Consider the following 20,519-nt stretch of genomic DNA (forward strand, 5'->3'; position numbering starts at 1 on the left):
GCAACCAGAGAAAGTAACACTCTTGATCTGGTTATCAGCAGTGATCATTCGTGTATTAAGAATTTGCAGATAAAGGAACCACTAGGTGGCAGTGATCACAGTGTGCTGAAGTGGGATTTACTTAAAGAGGTAACTACCGTCAGGGGTAAAGGAAAGGGTTTTTGCTTCCGTAAAGGGGAGTACAGTGGTCTCAGACAGTTTTTAAATTCTGTACAGTGGGATCAACTGACGATGTTACAAACAGTAAATTCTAAGTGGGAAGCATTCAAAGAATTAATCGTGGAAGCGACTAGACTTTATATACCGATTAAGAAATATCGTTCAAGGTTTAGGCCTAAATGGTTATCAAATGAACTAATGAGACTCGTGACAGAGAAGAAAAATGCATGGGATGCATATAAATTATCAGGTGACGCAGAAGCCTGTGGCAGATATAAGCTAGTCTGTAATCAGGTCACAAAGGAGGTTCGGCAGGCAAAGGCGGATTACGAGAAATCTTTGGCAAAAGATGCTAAGAAAAACAGCAAGGATTTCTTTACTTATATAAACTCTAAAAGGAAGGGGATGAATCTGATTGGTCCACTTGACATCGATGGTTCGACTGTTGATGATCCTGCTCAGATAGCAAACAAACTGAATGAGTATTTTGCATCTACATTCACACGTGAGGAATTATTACAATTTGAAAATGGAAGAAGGTTATCAAATTGTAGCAGTGTGCTTAATGATTTTGTAATAACTGAGAGCAAAGTGGAGGAGAAATTGTTGAAGTTAAACATAAGAAAGGCACCTGGGGTGGATGGGATCTATCCAGTTATTTTAAAGGAGGCGGCAAAGCAACTAAGCAAACCCTTAACCATAATTATGAGAGCATCCTTGGACTCAGGGGAGGTTCCCACGGACTGGAGATGTGCAAATGTGTCCCCAATTCACAAAGGTGGATCGAAGGGTGACATGAGTAATTACAGACCAGTTAGTTTAACTTCTGTTCCGGGTAAAATAATGGATCGCTGGTTAAAGATGCATTGCAGGATCATCTAGACAAGACTGCAGCAATAATTCAAACACAGCATGGGTTTGTTAAGGGAAAGTCTTGTCTGACAAATTTGATTGGTTATTATGATGTGGTCACAAAGGAACTGGATGCAAAAAATAATTTTGATATCATATACTTGGATTTCAGGAAAGCTTTTGACACTGTTGCGCATGGAAGACTACTGTACAAATTGGAGCAGAATGGTATTAAGGGTAAGTTGTTACAATGGATAAAAGGATGGTTAAGTGGGAGAAGACAGAGGGTGGTAATCAATGGTTGCTGCTCTTCGCGGACTAATGTTATTAGTGGAGTCCAACAGGGTTTGGTGTTGGGTCCACTGTTGTTTTGTGTATTTATCAATGATATTGATGAAGGTATATCAGGCTTAATGTCGAAGTTTGCAGATGACACAAAGGTTGGCAGGGTTGTTAATGACAGTAATGGCAGTGTGCTACTGCAACAGGATCTAGATAATTTGGGCAGATGGGCTAAGAAGTGGCAACTGAAGTTTAACCTTGACAAATGCAAAGTACTGCATATGGGTAGAAGTAACCCCAGAGAAACGTACCAACTGTGTGGTACTACACTTAAGGTGGTAGAAAATGAAAAAGACCTGGGAGTAATTGTGCAGTCAGATATGAAGTTTTCTGAGCAGTGCAGACAGGCTGCTAGGGCGGGTCATGGGGTTTTGTCAATGATATATAGGAATTTTGCTAGCAGGGAAAAGGAGGTGATTGTCTCTCTGTATAAGGCAATGGTCAGGCCACGCCTTGAGTACTGCGTACAGGTCTGGAGGCCTCATTTTAGGAAGGATGTAGATTTGCTTGAGCGTGTACAGAGAAGAGCAACACGATTGGTGAGGGGAATGAAGGGATCCTCTTACCAAGAGAGGCTTAAGGTCTGCAAATTGCAGTGGCTGGAGACTAGGCACCTGCGTGGTGATCTGATTGAGGTCTATAAGGCCTTGAATGGGTTGAGCACGCTGAATTCTGATGGGATCCTTCCACTTGTTCAGATTACCAACCTACGGGGACATAAGTTCAAATTAAGAAAGGACAGATGTAGAATAGATGTGCGGAAATTTGCCTTTAGCCAGCGGGTGGTTAATTGCTGGAACAAATTTCTATCTGTTGTTGTGGAAGTTGATAGGTTGAATAAATATAAGAAGGAACTGGGCAGGCATTTGGAGGGAATGGTGTGATTTTTTTTTTTTTTTTTTTTTGGCTGATGCTGCATAAGCTCCTACACTTGCTTTCTTGCATCATGTGCCACTACTACTACTACTACTACTACTATACCAGCAAATAGACAAATATCTTACTATATGAATAGTGGAATGACCATGAGTGGGAGACTATTCACTACAGACCTAGATTACCATAGTCTAGTCTTCACATTATGGTGACTCTTCACTTAAGTTATATATATATATATATATATATATATATATATGATTTTATTCTTAACTTAATTTTTACTTATTTGATTATGACTATTACTAATTTAATTTATATATGATTATAAATGTAAAACAATAATAATTATTAATAAAAGTTGATCAATTAAAATGCATTAAGGTTTTAAAAGGTTTTACTGTTTAAAAATTAAAAAAATGGTTACTTTCACATTTAGACATGTTTCATTTCTTCAATAATCTATACATTTCTTCTTCAAAAAATTCTTTTGGCTGTTGATGGAACCATCTTCAATGGCTATTTTGACTTCAACATCTGAACTGAAACAATATCCTTTGAATTTTTTTCTTTTCTTTTTTAAATCGATTAAAATACATTTATTAAATTCCCTTGCAACTCAGTGGAATTTAATTTTTACATTCCTTTCTAAACACCTGATGAGTTACCAACTGCAAATTCTAAATGGGAAACATTAGCAAAGCAATTGTAGAAACTACTAAGCTTTTTATACCAACTAAGAGATACTGTTCCAGATTTTGACCTACACTGATGTTGGATGAACTGATGACATTAGTGGCAGAGAAGAAAATGCATTGAATGTTTATAAATTAGCAGGGTATACAGAAATCTAACAAGTCTGCAATCAAGTTACTAAGGGAGTTAGATAAGCTAGGGCTGATTATGAGGTCTTTTGCTAAGAATGCAAAAAAAAAAATAGTAAAGAATTCTTTGCTTCTTTTAAGCTAGAAGGAAGGGATGAAACAAATTGGTACGGTGTATAAGAATGGAATAACTATTGATGATCTCGTTTGGGTTGCTGGACAAGCTAAATAAATATATTGCATCTACATTCTCCTGTGAAGAAGTTTTTAGGGATGGGAATACTAGAAGTACATTAAAGTGTAATTGGAACTAAATGATTTTGTGATAACTGAGAAGAAAGTGAAAGAGAAATTGTTGAAGCTAAAAGAAATAAGACACCTGGGACTGATGGAATTTATCTAATTATATTAAAAAGAAGTAGAAAAAGAGTTAAGAAAATCTTTAGCCATAATTATAAGACCATTTTTAGCCAATGGCTCCATTGTTTACCATGGAGTCATTAGTACAAGGAGAAATGCAAAACTATTCAGACAAAAATGCTATTATACAGCAATTTTACCATCGATTTTTAGGGGAGATGTTTTCTGATCAATCTGATTGGATATTATGACACAGTAACAAAGGAACTGCATGCAAGAAAAAAACAAAAAACCTGTCACCATATACTTAGATTTCAGAAAAGCTTTTGACATTGTTCCACGTGAAAGAATTCTGTACAAAATGGGGCAGTGTGGCATTAGGACAGATCACTGCTATAGATAAAGGTATGTTTGAGTAGGAGAAGACAGAGAGTGGTTTTCAATTGATATTGCTCTCCTTGGACTAAATGTTATTACTGGAGTATGCTACAGCAATTTCACCATCGATTTTTAAGGGGAGATGTTTTCTGACCAATCTGATTGGATATTATGACACAGTAACAAAGGAACTGTATGCAAACCCCCCCCCCCCCCCCCCGTCATCATATCATCATATACTTAGATTTTAGAAAAAGCTTTTGAAATTGTTCCACATGAAAGACTTCTGTACAAAATGGGGCATTGTGGAATTAGGACAGATTACTGCTATGGATAAAGATATGTTTGAGTAGGAGAAGACAGAGTGGTTTTCAATTGATATTGCTCTCCTCGGACTAAATGTTATTATTGGAGTATGCCAGGGTTCAGTGCTGGGCCCATTGTTGTTTTCAATATTTATTAACGATATTGATGATGGCATAATAGGTTTAATGTCTGTGTTTGCAGATGATATGAAGGTTGGCAGGGTGGTTAATGACAGTAGTCAGGATGGGTTTGTTAAGGGAAAGTTTTGTCTGACAAATGTTATTAGATACTATGATGTGGTTACAAAGGAATGGATGCAAAAAATAATTTTGATATCATATACTTGGATTTCAGGAAAGCTTTTGATATTGTTGCTCATGAAAGACTACTGTACAAATTGGAGCAGTATGGTATTAAGGACAAGTTGTTACAATGGATAAAAGGTGTGGGAGATGACAGAGAGTGGTAATTAATGGATCTCTGCTCTTCATGGACTAATGTTATTAGTGGAGTCCTCTAGTGTTTTGTGTTGGGCCCACTGTTGTTTTGTATATTTATCAGTGATATTGATTAAGGTATATCAGGCTTAATGTCCAAGTATGCAGATGATAATCTGCATACCTGGACACACTACCTGACCATTACCTTATACAAAGGGATAATCACCTCCTTTTCCCTACTAGCAAGATTCCTGTCTTTCATTGAGAATACCCCATGACCTGCTCTGGCAGCCTGTCTGCATTGCTCAGAAAACTTCATATCTGACTGCACAATTACCCCCAGGTCTTTTTTATTTTCTACCACGCAAGTGTAGTACCACACAGTTGGTATGTTTTCTGGGGTTACTTCTACTCATAGGCAGTACTTAGTATTTGTCAACTGTGTGGTGTTGTGCAGTTTGAAAAATTTAAGGAGGTAAAATTTATTAGAGGAGATGGATAGGTAATGTGGGAAGAGCTTTTTTTTTTTTTTGGCCAATGCTTTATAAGCTTACTTCCTTGCATCATTTGCCAATACTAATACAGTACACTTTCAGAATAACAGCTCCTTAATTTAAAATAAATGTAAAGCGGCGGTATAATCTGTGATAGCAGTACTTTCAAAATGGTGAACTTAAACAAATACAGTAATTACGTGACTTGCCGTTTTCTTTCGTCACTGCAAGACATCTGCACTGAACTAAACATCCGATCTCAATGTGCCATTAACTTGAATGTTCCATTATTTGGGGTGCCACTATTTTGAAAGTCAACTGTACTAATATGTATGTCACATGACAACAAATGTGGACTGTATTCAGTATGTTTGAATACTCCAGTGCATTTTTGTAGCAGTGCTTGAATTTAATATTGAGGCACATGCAGCTCAAAAGTTTAACCGTATTATCCTGAATTAATGTTACTATAAAGTTCTTTAATGTCTAGCAGCAAAAGATTACTGTTGCTGTAGAAAATGGTAGCCATAACTTTTCATGCAAAAATGTGGGATCAACATTACTCAGTTAACAGATAGTGAGGATGCTTTCGATACATTCCACTAATTTCTTAACTCCTCCATTATGGAAGTTTATGAGTAGAAACTTTCACCGTATATAACTAATATTCTGTTATTAACTTCTAGTTTTCTTGCCATTCAGCATGAAAAACTGAATCAAACCAATGAGTGCTGATCTGCTTTGATCAGCACTCATTGGAAGAAGGTCATTAATATACAAGAGGAAAAGTTGTAGAAAAGATGTGTGGAAGTTTGCTTTTAGCCAACGGGTAGTTGATTGCTGGAACAGACTTCCATCTGTTGTGGAAGTTGATAGCTTAAATAAATTTAAGGCTGAATTTGCGTCCTTTGCCAAAGATTTCTCGTAATCTGCCTTCGCCTGCCTAACCTCCTTTGTGACTTGATTACAGACTAGTTTATATCTGTCATAGGCTTCTGTGTTGCCTGATAATTTATATGCATCCAATGCATTTTTCTTCTCTACCATGAGCCTCATTAATTCATCCGACATCCATTTAGGCCTGAACCTTGAACAATAACTCTAACAGAGCTAAGTGATTTTGTGAAAACTGAGAGCAAAGTGGAGGAGAAATTGTTGAAGTTAAACATAAAAAAGGCAACTGGAGCAGATGAATCTATCCAGTTATAATGAAGGAGGCAGCAAGGGAAGTAAGCAAACCCTTTAGCCAACGGGTAGTTGATTGCTCGAACAGATTTCCATCTGTTGTTGTGGAAGTTGATAGCTTAAATAAATTTAAGGCTGAACTAGACAAACATTTGGAGTGACTGGAGGGGTGAAATGGGAAAGGTTTTTTTTTTGGCTGATGCTGTATAAGCTTGCTTTCTTGCATCATATGCCTCAACTAATGCTAATGCTAAAAGAGTGGAGGAAGGACTGAACCTTGTGGACACCAGCATTAGTGGAGAAGTTAGAAGACAGAGAGCCATCTACCATCATCCTCAGTGAGCAGTCAGAGAGAAAACTGGATAACCAATTACAAAAAAACAGTAGGAAAACCATAAGATGATCAAAATCCTTTGAGATGCCAAGAGCAACTGCTTGTGTTTCACCAAAATTTTCCATTGAATTTGTCCATAAATGGGTAACATAAGCCAGAATATCACCAGTGGATCGACTCTGATGGAATCCATATTGGCGATAGTTGATCAGATGTAAGGTTTCTAGACAGTTTAAGAATTGGTGGTTAATTGATTTCTCCATTATTTTAGAAAGAGTAGAAGTAATTTCAATAGAATGATAATTGGATAGGAGGGATTTGTCACCCTTTTCAGGAACTGGCTGGATATGAGCAAATTTCCAAGCAGAAGGAAAGAAACCTTAATAATAAGAAAGTGAAAAAAGGCAGCAAAGAATAGGAGTAAGTTCAGGAGCACAGGTTTCGAGAAGAAATGGAGAAATACCATCTGCACCTGGAGCTTTCTTAATATCAAGATATGCCAAAATCCTTCTGATATCCTTTTGACGGAAGACCACAGGAGGCATTGAATGGAGTATGTTGGGAATTGTGGGAGTTGTTTTATTAAGATCATTAACACGCGAGTTGGAAGATATATGAGATGCTAGCAGGTCAGCTTTATCCTTGGCTGAAGTGACAATAGAACTATCTGGTTTTGACAGAGGTGGGAGCAGAGATGGGCAAAAGTTACGGCCAATAGCTTTGGCAAGAGACCAGAATACTCAGCTACCATCTGGTCTCTTGCCAAACTGCAATCATGTGGTATTCTGGTCTCGATAACTGCAATCATGTGGGTTTTTAGGTTACGGTATTATGGTGAAATGTGTTCCCCTTTACTGAAATTTTCAATCATATAAAAAACAAATTTTCAGAAACTTCTTTCCATTACTATTTTCATATTACAATGATGAAAGCAGCCAACAAAATGTGCAAGTTGTGGTAGTGCTAGGGAATGATTTAGAAATTGATTTAGAGACTAAAACAAAATTGATTTAGAAATGAAGATGAAAATGATTAAGTATGAAGCAGGACAAAGTTTGTCATCTATTGCAAGGGAATTAGGTCTCACTGCTTCAACAATGAATACTATTTTAAAGGACAGTGTGCGAATAAAAGAACATGTCAAAGGATCAATGCACTTAAGATCAACAGTGATCACAAAACAGTGTTCAGGTGCTATATCGAAGATGGAACAGCTATTAATAATTTGAATGGAAAATCAGATTCAGAATCTGAAAATCAGATTCAGACCCCTGAGTCTAATGACCATTCAAGCAAAAGCAGCAAGTATTTATAAAGATATTAAGGATAAGTACGGTGAATTCCAAACCAAGTTCATGGCAAGCAACGAGTGGTTCAATAGGTTCAAGCATTGTGCTGGTTTCCAAAACATTAAAGTATGTGGTGAAGTTGCCAGTGCTGGTTCAGCAGCTGCAGAGACATTTTGTGATGTGTTGGAAAAAATTATTGATGAAGGCGGCTATTCAACGCAGCAAATTTTTAACGTTGACAACACTGCACTGCATTGGAAAAAAATGCAGCATCAAACATACACTGCCAAAGAGGAAAATACTGTGGAGATTACAGATTAAAACCACTGCTTGTGTACCATTCTGGAAATCCTTGTGCATTTAAGGGCATCAATCGAATCAGGGAGCATGGATAAAAATATCTTTCTCTTTGAGGATTGGTTTAAATGCTGCCCAAGATTGAAAAATATTATAAAGACAACAACATTCTTTTCAAGGTTTTGCTTCTATTAGATAATGCTCCTGGACATCCTACGCATCTAGATGATTTCAATTCGAACGTGAGAGTCATATTTCTACCAGCAAACATGACTTCACTCATCCAACCTATGGATCAGGGTGTTATTTCGAATTTAAAAGCATACTATTTATGCACAACATTTGTTCAGGCATTGTCTGCAGTAGACGATGAGAAAAAGTTTACGTTAAGAGACTTTTGGAAATCTTACAATTTTTAACACGCCATCTTAAACATTAATAAGGCCTGGGCAGAATTACTAAAAGTTGTTTAAATGGCGCATGGAAGAAAATATGCCCACAGCACGTGAAAGGCTTTGAAGGATTGAAAAAGACAAATCATATGAAGAGGTTACAGATAAGATTGTAAAGGTTGCAGAGCTACTTCAGTTGGAGGTTGATGCCAAAGATGTGGAGGAGTTAATAGAGGAAGAAGAGAAGGAATTATCTAACAAAGGACTTATTGACTTGCAGGCAGCAATAGTGAAAGAAGAAAATGCTGATGAAGCTCAAGATGAACCAAATGAGGAGTGGAGATGCTTCATCACCAGAGAGAGATGGCAGTGGCATTTCGTGAAATTGCATCGTCATTAGGGAGGTTTGAGAAAATGGATCCTGACAGCAAATGATTCTTGAAAGTTAACAGAAGGGTGAATGATATGCTTGCTTGCTACAAAGAAATCTACGATGAAAAGAAAGAAGCCATCATCCAGTCATTCATTAATATATTCTTTCGTAAGGCTGAGCAGCCGACCCCTTCTATCGCCACAGCCCTCAACCTCTGCAGCGGCGTACTTATCAGCTGAAGATGTCTATTTTGGCAACAATGCTTGAGAGGAAAACTTTCTGGTGTTATGCCTGTCTCCTCTCTTTTTTTTGTAATTTTATAATTTTGAAATTTTTTTAAATTGCACGCTTTTGTAATTTTTCCTGCGCATGAGATAAAAATATAATAAATAATTCTATTTACGTGTCGTTGAACATTTCTTTTTTGATTCAATCAATTCAGCGAGCACGGTTGCGAGTGCTGCAGAGGCATGGGGAAATTCCCCGACTTACGTAGCGTTCCGTAGAATGCAACCCTTACGTAAGTCGGGGAGTTCCTGTAATTAAAGATGTAACTACCATCAGGGATAAGGGAAAGAGGTTTTGCATTCCTAAAATTTACTACAGTGGTCTCAGAGAGTTTTTAAATTCTATACAATGGGACTAATTGATAATGTTACCAAAAGTAAATTTTAAATGGGAAGCGTGCAAGGAATTAATCTTGAAAGCTATTAGGCTTTTCATACCAACTAAGAAATACTGTTCAAGTTTAGGCCTAAATGGATGGCAGATGACCTAATGAGACTTGTGGCAGAAAAGAAAAATGCATGGGATGCATATAAATTATCAGGAAACAGATTCCTATGGTAGATATAAGATAGTCTGTAATCAGGTCACAAAGGATATTAGGCAAGCAAAGGCGGATTACGAGAAATCTTTGGAAAACAATGGAAAGAAAAACAGTAAAGACTTCTTTACTTATGTAAATTCTAGAAGAAAGGGGATGAAACAGATTGGTCCACTTGGCATCGACAGTTCAATTGTTGATTAACCTGCTGAGGTAGCTGACAAACTGGATGACTATTTTGCATCTACACTCACACATGAGGAGGTCTGTAGGGAATGGAGGCCAGAAGCTTATCAAACTCTGGCAAGGAGCTAAATGATTTTGTAATAACTGGGAGCAAAGTGGAGGAGAAATTGTTGAAATTGAATATAAGAAAGGTACTTGGGGTGGATGAGCTCTATCCAGTTATATTAAAGCAAACCAATAGCCATAATTATGAAAGCTTCCTTGGATTCAGGGGAAGTCCCCATGGACTGGAGATGTGCAAATGTGACCCAATTCACAAAGGGGATCAAAGGGTGACACAGGTTATTACAGACCTGTTAGTCTATCTTTTTTTTTTTTCTAGACAAGACTGCAATTATAGTTCAGACGCTGCATGGGTTTGTTAAGGGGAAGTCTTGTCTGACAAATTTGATTGGATACTATGATGTGGTCACAAAGGAACTGGATGCAAGGAATAATTTTGATATCATATACTTGGATTTTAGGAAAGCTTTTGATACTGTGGCACATGGAGGAGTGCTGTACAAATTGGAGAGCATGGCATTAAGGGCAAGTTGCTACAATGAATAAAAGAATGGTTGAGTGGGAGAAGACAGAGAGTGGTTATCAACGGACACTGCTCTTCGTGGACTAATGTACTTTAGCATTAGCATTAGTAGAGGCATATGATGCAAGAAAGCAAGCTTATTCAGCATCAGCCAAAAAAAAAAAAAAAAAACCCCACTCCCATTTCACCCATCTGTTCGTTCGAAATACCTGTCCAGTTGAGCTTTAAATTTGTTTAGGCTATCAACTTCTACAACAAGTGATGGAAGTCGGTTCCACCAACCATCCACCCGCTGGCCAAAGGCAAATTTCCGCACATCTATCCGACATCCGTCCTTCCTCAATTTGAATTTATGCCCTCTGAGGTGATTATTCCGAGCAAGATGAAGAATCCCATTGGCATTGAGCATGCTCAAACCATTCAAAGCCTTATACACCTCTATCAGATCACCTCGCCGGTGTCTAGTCTCCAGACTCTGTAATTTGCAAAACTTAAGCCTTTCTTCGTAAGAGCAACCCTTTGTTCCATTCACTAATCTAGTTGCCCTTCTCTGTACCCGTTCCAGCAGTTCTACATCCTTCTTGAAATGAGGCCACCAGACCTGTATACAGTACTCAAGATGTGGCCTAACCATTGCCTTATACAAGGGAATAATCACCTCCTTATCCCTGCTAGAAAAATTCCTGTATATCATTGACAAGACACCATGAGCTACTCTTGCAGCTCGTCTGCACTGCTCAGAGAACTTCATATCTGCCTGCACAATTACCCCCAGGTCCTTTTCATTCTCCACCACTGTCAGTGTAGTACCGCAGAGTTGATACGTTGCTCTGGGGTTACTGTTTCCCATATGTAGTACTTTACATTTGTCAATGTTAAACTTCATTTGCCACCTCTCAGCCCATCTGTTCAACCTTTCCAGATCCTGTTGCAGCAGCATAGCATCAGTAGTGTCCTTAACGACCCTGCCAACCTTTGTATCATCTGCAAACTTGGACATTAAACTTGATATCCCATCATCAATATCATTCATAAACACCGAAAACAACAACGGACCCAACACTGAACCTTGAGGAACTCCACTAATTACATTAGTCCACGTTGAGCAGTGTCCATTGATTACCACTCTCTGTCTTCTGCCACTCAACCAACCCCTTATCCATAGCAGCAATTTGCCTCCAATGCCACACTTTTTTCCTTTTCCATTTAATGATCACAATTCAATAGATGCATATTTGCTTTGAGGCACAAAAATTGCAGTTCATTTTGATGCAAGTTTGCATTCGGGCAGCAAATGTGTTGAGCTTTGATTGTAAGGTTCTAGTTTTAGCTTTGGTAAGTTTTGCAACTTTTGGTAAAATATATACAATTAGTTTTTGCTTGATACATTTCAGGATAGTTATGACCCCTTTAAGCAGTCGAAAACATTATTAGAAGAAACCATTGTATTGTATTAATATACTGTAGTGATTATTGAAAACCACAAAAAACACAAGATTAGAAAAATATTTAATGGATTGCCATTAAATTAAATACTTACTGACACATTCAGCATCAATACCCCAGCTCCAGAGTCCAGTTGATCGGCATCGTCGAAACTCATATCCTACTAGACGAAACCCATCATCACATGAGAATCGTACCACTGTTCCAATATAATAACGGATTTCACTTTTCCTTCCATGCAATGGCCTGGTCAAGTCTGGACATCGAACCACTACCGTTTGATAGAGAAAGAAAATATAAAAATTAATAAAATTAACCAAAAATAGCTTTTATTGGGTAATCAATTAAATGAAATAAACTATACTGAAAAATATAATGTTCTGTTTAAAGAAAAATAATGTTTAGCATTAGTAGAGGCATATGATGCAAGAAAATAAGCTTATACAACATCAGGCAAAATAAAAAAAAAACATTCCCATTTCACTTGCCATTCACTACAAATGTTTCTCAACAATGACAGATGGAAGTTTATTCCAGCAATCAACCACCTGCTGGCTAAAGGCAAATTTCTGCACATCTATTCTACAACTGTTTTTCCTCAATTTGAATTTATGTCCCCTCAGATGATTAATCTGGGCAAGAGGAAGTCCCATCAGCATTGCTCAAACCATTCAAGACCTTATGCACCTCAGCCAGATCACTTTGCAGGTGCCTAGTCTCCAGACACAGCAATTTGCAGAACTTCAGCCTTTCGTCATAAGAGCAACTGTTTGTTCCATTCACTAATCTCATTGCCCTTCTCTGTACTTGTTACAACAGCTCTACATCCTTCCTAAAATGAGGCCTCTGGACCTGTATACAGTACTCAAGGTATGGCCTGACCATTACCTTATACACAGGGATAATCACTTCCTTATTACTGCTAAAAATATTCCTTATATCATTTAAAAGACACCATGAGCTACTCTTCCGAGACTGTCTGCATAGCTCAGAAAACTTCATATCTGACTGGAAAATTACCCCCAAGTCTTTTTCATTCTCTTCCACCCTAAGTTAATATGTCACACAGTTGATACGTTATTCTGGGATTACTGCTACTCATATGCAGTACTTTGCATTTGTCGATGTTAAAATTCAGTTGCCATCCCTCATTCGGCCCATCTAGTTCTGTTGCAGTAGTGCACTGTCACTGGACATTAAGCCTGATATACCTTCATCAATATCATTAATAAATACATAAACAACAAAGGACCCAACACTGAACCCTGGGGTACTCCATTAATAACATTAGTCCATGAAGAGCAGTGTCCATTGATTACCACTCTGTCTTCTCCCACTCAACCATCCCTTTATCCATAGCAGAAATTTGCCCTTAATGCCATACTGCTCCAATCTGTATAGTAGTCTTCCATGTGCAAAAGTATCAAAAGCTTTCTTAAAATCCAAGTATATGATATCAGAATTATTTTTCTATCCAGTTTATTTGTGATCACATCGTAATATCCAATCAAATTGGTCAGACAAGACTTCCCCTTAACAAATCATTGGCTTGTCTGAATTATAATTGCAGTCTTGTCTAGATGATCCTGCAGTGCTTCTTTAACCACTGTCTCCATTAATTTTCCTGGAACAGAAGTTAAACTAACAGGTTTATAATTACTTGTGTCACTCTTTGATCCTCCTTTCTGAATTAGGGTCACATTTTTGCACATCTTCAGTCCATGGAGTCCTCCATGGACTGAAGATGTGCATTCCCTGAGTCCAAGGAAGCTCTCATAATTATGGCAAGGGGTTTGCTTACTTTCTTTGCTGCCTCATTCAGTATAACTAGATAGATCCCATCCACCCCAGGTGCCCTTCTTATGTTGTAAAAAAAATCATTTAGCTCACTGCCAGAGTTTGAAAAACCTCTGGCATTCCCCTCCTTGAATAACTCCTCATGTGTGAATCTACATTCATAATACTCATTCAGTTTGTCAGTTACCTGAGCAGGATCAACAACATTCGAACCATCGATATCGTGGACCAATCTGATTCATCCCCTTCCTTCTAGAGTTTACATAAGTAAAGAACTCTTTGCTGTTTTTCTTTGCATTTTTTGCCAAATATTTCTTGTAATCTGCCTTGGCCTGCCTAACCTCCTTTGTAACTTGATTACAGAGCAACTTATATCTACCATAGGCTCTGTGTTGCCTGATAATTTACTTGCATCCCATGCACTTTTCTTCTCTGCCACGAGTCTCATTAGTACATCTGATATCCATATAGACCTAAACATTGAACACTATTTCTTAGTTGGTATAAAAAGCATAGTAGCTTTCAAGATTAATTCTTTCAATGCTTCCCATTTAGAATTTGCTGTTGGTAACATCATTAGTTAGTCCCACTGTATAGAATTTAAAAACTCTCTGAAACCACTGTAGTCACTTTTATGAAAGCAAAAACCCTTCCCCTTACTCCTGATGGTAGTTACATCTTTAAGTAAATCTCACATCAGTACACTGTGATCACTGCCACCTAGTGGTTCCTTTATCTGCAGATTCTTAACGCATGAAGAATCACTCTGATATTCAGATCAAGAATATTACTCCCTCTGGGTGTCTCTCGAACATGTTGCTATAGAGAATATTCATCAAATAAATCCACAAAAGTCTTGTTGGTATGTGAGTGTCCACCCCACAAGTTCCAGTCTATATCTGGGAAGTTAAAATTCCCCATTATACCCAATATAATGGGGAATTTTAACCCAATTATACCCAATATAATGAGGAATTAGATTGGGAATTATAAATTCCCAATCTAATTTATTGTCCCGCTGTATTTTCTTGTACATTGTTGATAGTACTCATCAGAGTTATTAGGTCTATAACACACTCCTACTCTCAACTTCGTTTTTCCAGTGCTTATGCCACACCAAACCGACTCAACATTTCACTGTCCACCCATGTCAACTTGATGCACTTCCTTAGATTTTATTTGTTTCTTAACTAACAGCATCGTCCCTCCTCCCCTTCTACCCTGTCTGTCCTTCTTGTACACATATTACTCCCCAAATTCCAATTCTGCACTGCTTATATCTGTGTGGCACCACGTCTCTGATATTCCAACATTATCCGCTTTTGATGTCTTAAACAGCACTTCAGCAGTGGGACCAATATTATCAGTTGGTCCCACTATACAGAATTTAAAAACTGTCTCAGACCACTTTAATCAACTTTATGAAATCAAAAACCCTTCTCTTTACTGCTAATGGTAGTTACATCTTTGAGTAAATTCCATATCAGCACACTGTGTTCACTGCCACCTAGTGGTTCCTTTATCTGTAGATTCTTAATGCATGAAGAATCACTACTGATAATCAGATCAAGAGTATTACTCCCTCTGGTTGCTTCTGGAACATGCTGCTGTAGAAAACAATCATCCAATAAATCCACAAAAGCCTTGTTAGTGTGCAAGTCACCAACCCACAAGTCCCAGTCAATATCTGTAGTGTTAAAATCCCCAATTTTAAGGCAATCTGATTTACTGTTGTTGTGTTGTTTGGTTTTTAGGGGCATTAGCAACTAAGGCCATATTGCTCTGGGGGATATGCGGTGGTCATTCCCTGACTGTTCCACATCCTCCGTATTTGGTGGTCACGGGCTCGAACCCCGGTATAATCAAGAAGCGTGTGCTACGCACTGCTGCTTTCGCCCACCTGGCTATGGAGGCGTCGGCAATCTGATTTACTGGCCCACTCTATTTCTCTGTACAGTTGTTCATTATATTCATCAGTCATTAGGCCATAACACACTCCTACTCTCAATTTTGCTTTCCCAGTGGTTATGTCACTCCAAACTGACTCAACATTGCTCTGTCAACTGGATGCACTTCCTTAGATTTTATTTTTCTTAACTAACAGCATAATCCCTCCTCTCTTCTTATGCTGTCTATCCTTTCTGTACACATTATACTCTGGAAATTCCAATTCTGCATCCCTTATATCTATGTGACACCACATCTCTGATATCCCAACAATATCTGCCTTTGACGTTTTGACCAGCACCTCAAATTCATCAAATCTATTTACTGAACTCCTAGCATTAGTGTACACGCAAGTATACATGCACCTGTTCTTATTCTTGGCTACCCTAACACAGACCGCGTATTTACTTGTTCCTCGATGACTCCCAGCAGTCTCTGAAATCCCCAGCATCTTGTTTTCCAGGCTTCTGGTCATTCCAATAGAAGCAGTGCAAGAATTGCTTTCACCTTTGCCAGCAACTACTGTTAAACTATTAGTTTGTATATCCCCCCAACCTAGCAGTTTCCCAGTTAAGTGTTTCCTATCCCTGTAGAAGCAGTCTCTCCTGTTAACAAGCACAGACCATGCTGAGAAAACTTCTACCCCATGAGCCTTGCACAATCTCTCTAGAGCCGAATTGATTGACTCATCATATACTGCCTCCTATCATGTCTGGGCAGAACTGCAGATACTTTTAACCTTAACTTGGTGCTTTTTTTCAACACTGACCTGTACTGTCAGAATATTTTTTCTGTTAGGAAAGGAGTTGCCATCCTATTCACATACCTCTTAAACTCCATGGCATGGAAAATTTAAATAAGTGACTTGCCTCAGGCAGAGCTTTTCTGATAACATTTAGCCACTTTTAGGGCAGCATTTAATTGTCTTATGCACTATTTCATTTTCTTTTTTCAGGTAATAAAATTTTCTGTGCCCCAGTACTTCCCAGAACATATAGATTTCAAAAGGAAAAATCAAAGTAATACAATTAGAACAAGAAGACATGTGGAAACTTTAATACTAGTCAATACTGACTTCATATTCACCAGCATCCCACTGCTGGCAAATATCAGACCAAAACAGCCATACAAATGTACTAACTTCTATAACTGCATAAGGAACAGCAGCTCCTCTCTCTGGAACTTTCTTAAGTAAAATCTGCTTTACCTGTATAGAGTTTCTATAACACACAGAAGTCTCAGAACAGAGAGACTGCAACCCATTGCAGATGAAATCTTTATGTCCAGTGTAGAAACCAAATGTTAGACATTTTTACTGTAAAATTCAAACTCTGAATGAGATACACAGTGATGTTCTACTTATATGGAATCATGAAAATGAAGGTCTCAATCACTTTTTCATCTTCAATGAAAAACTCCACAAAAAGAAAACAATATTTTAGAAATGTGTTTCAAAAGAAAATTAATGCTGGCCATACTGGAATTCGCCATATAAAACTAAAATTGGTATCAACGAAGCATTCAGCAACAGAGCTATGCAGATTTTTCAAGGTTCCATATCCATGGCTCATTCAGTGTAGCCACGTGTTCTGGAGCTCCTGAATGTTGAGTTATATTAATGTGTTTAAAGTATTTTCTTCCACTGGAAAAGTGTGCCAGCTAAAAGAACTTCGCAAGTGGATTAAGTGGGTAAAAAATTTTTGTTATTACGAGGGTTATCTGGTCTGTACTCTCTCGTCATAGACCAAATCCCTTTAGGCTTAGCATTCTGCTAACGCTTTGCTGTAGTCAAACACGCATTGTTGGCAGTTAGGCCTAGTGGATATTGCTGGGAATACGATACGTACAGTACATAAAGTTTTGGTATCAGTGGGTAGCTCTCTTCTCCAGCTTCTGAAACAAGTACCAACAGAAGACTGAAGCATACAGATGGTGTTGGAAGAAAGAGGAAATTGGACTGGATGTACAGGTGACCTTTTGTGACTTTTCGTTAACTATATTTAGAGATATGAACGTTTTTAAGAAATTTTCCTATGTAAACCAGTACAGCAATATGCTGGCAGTATATGTTTAGAATAATCGTTTTGATTAGAGCGGACCAAACTTTGGAAGCCCTAAAAACCTACAAAATAATCTCTTTGACCTGTATGCGTGCAGCGGGTATTGTTCACCAGCATATTACAGCCACAAACTGATATAAAGATTGACAACCCCGATAATCCGCACGTCCGAATATCCGGAACCTTTGCTGATATGGATAGCAAAAATCACAAACTGAAAGAAACCCAGCCAAAAGGGCAGGACGACGAGATAACCCCCCCTAGAACAACAAGAGGACACAGAAGACGCCTGTCCTGGGACCCCCCAAACACAAAGCAAGCGTAAAAACAAAAAGCTGTTAACAGCGAAAATAGAGCGGGGAACACGCTCCCAAACTGAGAATAAGGACACTCAGGAAAATGTCAATGCGAACGAAGAAACAAACAATGAAAAGCAGCAGGAATCTCCCCCCATAGATCCCTCCCTACCGGTGGGTACTGTCTATGAAAAGTCACTGGCACTCAAAATAGCACTGGAATCAATATTTAAAGAACCGAATAATAGAATAACCACCCTTGTGAGGTCGCAAATCGTCACAATCTTTAACAAGATGGAGACTATCCTTTTCAAGACATATGTTGAAAATGAAAAAGTCACCGCGAGGCTGCAGGCCTATAAAGAATGTGGGACAAATAAAATGCAACAGCGTGCTCCCACTTTTGCTGAAACGCTGAGGAGTAATCAAAATCAGGGAAAACAAACTCAGCCCGGGCCCCCAAAAAGGAAGCAACCTCTCTTGATGACACCCAACTTGATTGTGCTTAGACCTGTGACCACAGATGGCCCCCAGGAAAAGAGAACTAGTGAAGAAATAAAGACAACTGTGATGAAGGAACTAAGGGATGACCTCAAAGCTACTAAGATAAAGTCCATTCGGAAAACGAGGAATGTAGGACTCGTTATTGAAACGGAGGGAAACGAAGACATACAGACGATAATGGATAACCCAAAAATTGCCACCTTGGGTTTGACTGCAGAATTGCCAAAAAAGAGAGGACCTGCTATCATTGTCTTTGACATTGACAAAGACCTAACCCCGGAACAGTTAGCCACAGAGATAATAAACAGAAATCTGAGACCGACCCCCTAGCAACTACAGGAACAGCGAACCCTGGTGCAGCCTAGGTACTCCACCAGATCTAGGGCAGGACCAAACAGAAACTGGGTTCTAGAGCTGGCCCCGACTGTCTGGCAGCAATTAAAGAATCAAGAGAGAATCTACATTGAATGGGGATCCCACCGATTCCGGGAGCATGTGGCAGTCCCGAAATGCTTCCGGTGTTGTAAATACGGCCACACAACTCATACATGTACACAAACAGAATCAACCTGCGGTCACTGCTCTGGCAGGGGACATGAATATAAAACATGTCCAAACAAGGAGCAAGATCCAATCTGTACAAACTGCAAGGCAGGGAAAATGGACCATTCGCATTCTATCAGAGACCCGAACTGTCCAGTTTATCTTAAAGTAAAAGGGTTATACCAGTCACGAACCGACTATGGAGAGATGCCCTAAAGAGTACAATAGATTCAAAATTGCAATAATACAGCATAATGCGCAGAGAGCTAGAGCAGTGGCCCAGCAACTTAGGGTCATAGCGGACGAGGAAGCAGCTGACGTCTTACTACTACAGGAACCATATACCCACTCAAAACGAGTGTGCGGATATCCGGCTGCATACAAAATAGTCCATGACGAGAGTGACACCCCTTGGGCTGCAGTTGTGGTGCGCAATCCCAAGAACCAAACAGAAACAGAACCAAACATAATCCCAATTATACTGTGACTAAAGTAACACAGCTTTGTGCACCCTGGGCGGCGTGTGCCCACATCTTAACGCCATTGGGCCAAATCTATGCTGTGGCCCTTTACAGCAGGCCGGGCGAGGACATCGCACCCATCACCAGGTACTTGCAGGCCTTGACCGACATGCTCCCTGATCAAAGGATCATAATTGGGGCAGATGTAAACTGCCGCTCACCAGCCTGGCACAGTCTGACCCCAGACAGGAGAGGTACCAGAAATGGACAGATTTTAGAGGACTTTCTCTCGAACTCCCGGTTCACTATCCTGAACAGACCACACCAGATGCCTACATTTTGTAATACCCTGTGGGAGGCGACTATTGATGTCACATTGTCCACGAGAAACCTTGCAGGTTACGTTGATGATTGGATCGTCAGAGACTCGTGGACGACTTCCGACCACAGGGTGATTACCTGCCAAATCAGAAGATCATTAAACAGGCTACTGATACCTAAACAAACACTAAACCGCTTCGCCATCCGCTGGGCGAACTGGGAAAGGTTCAGAGAGGTTTTAATGCCCGCTGCAGCCCTACACCTGGAAACAACAAACCAGAATGGGGATCCAGACGAGAATCAAAAGAGGGTAACGGAAATAATACTTGCGGCGAGTGAAGCATCAATGAAGAGGAGAAATCCCAAACCGGGAGCAGTCCCGTGGTGGACTCACGAGATCCAGCAACTCAGAAGGGAGACCATGAGAAGAAGAAAACTCTTTCAACGGGCAAGACGCACATGGCCTGCTGCTGAGGTCCAGATACTAAAGGAGCACTATAGAGAAGCAAGAAACAGATATACGGATGCGATAAACAAGAGCAAACAAAGAGCCTGGGAAAGCTTGGCAGGCATAACAGGAAATAATGAGCCATGGGGGGTAGTCTATAGGATAATCACAAACAAACTCCCCAAGGGGGAAGTTAT

General features: G+C 39.2%; 1 protein-coding gene across 1 annotated transcript in view; it reads right to left on the reverse strand.

The window, feature by feature from the left end:
* The window catches only part of mesh (sushi domain containing 2 mesh), a 251,344-nt gene that overhangs the window by 42,612 nt on the left and 188,213 nt on the right, over positions 1-20,519 (reverse strand). The window contains exon 18 of the mRNA XM_090380389.1: positions 12,040-12,216. Within this exon, the coding sequence (XP_090236515.1) occupies positions 12,040-12,216 (177 nt within the window). The remainder of the gene's footprint in view (positions 1-12,039; positions 12,217-20,519) is intronic.

This window comes from Mastigoproctus giganteus, chromosome 8, assembly GCF_048544385.1.
Source record: "Mastigoproctus giganteus isolate SK-2022 chromosome 8, ASM4854438v1, whole genome shotgun sequence".
NCBI lineage: Eukaryota > Metazoa > Arthropoda > Arachnida > Uropygi > Thelyphonidae > Mastigoproctus > Mastigoproctus giganteus.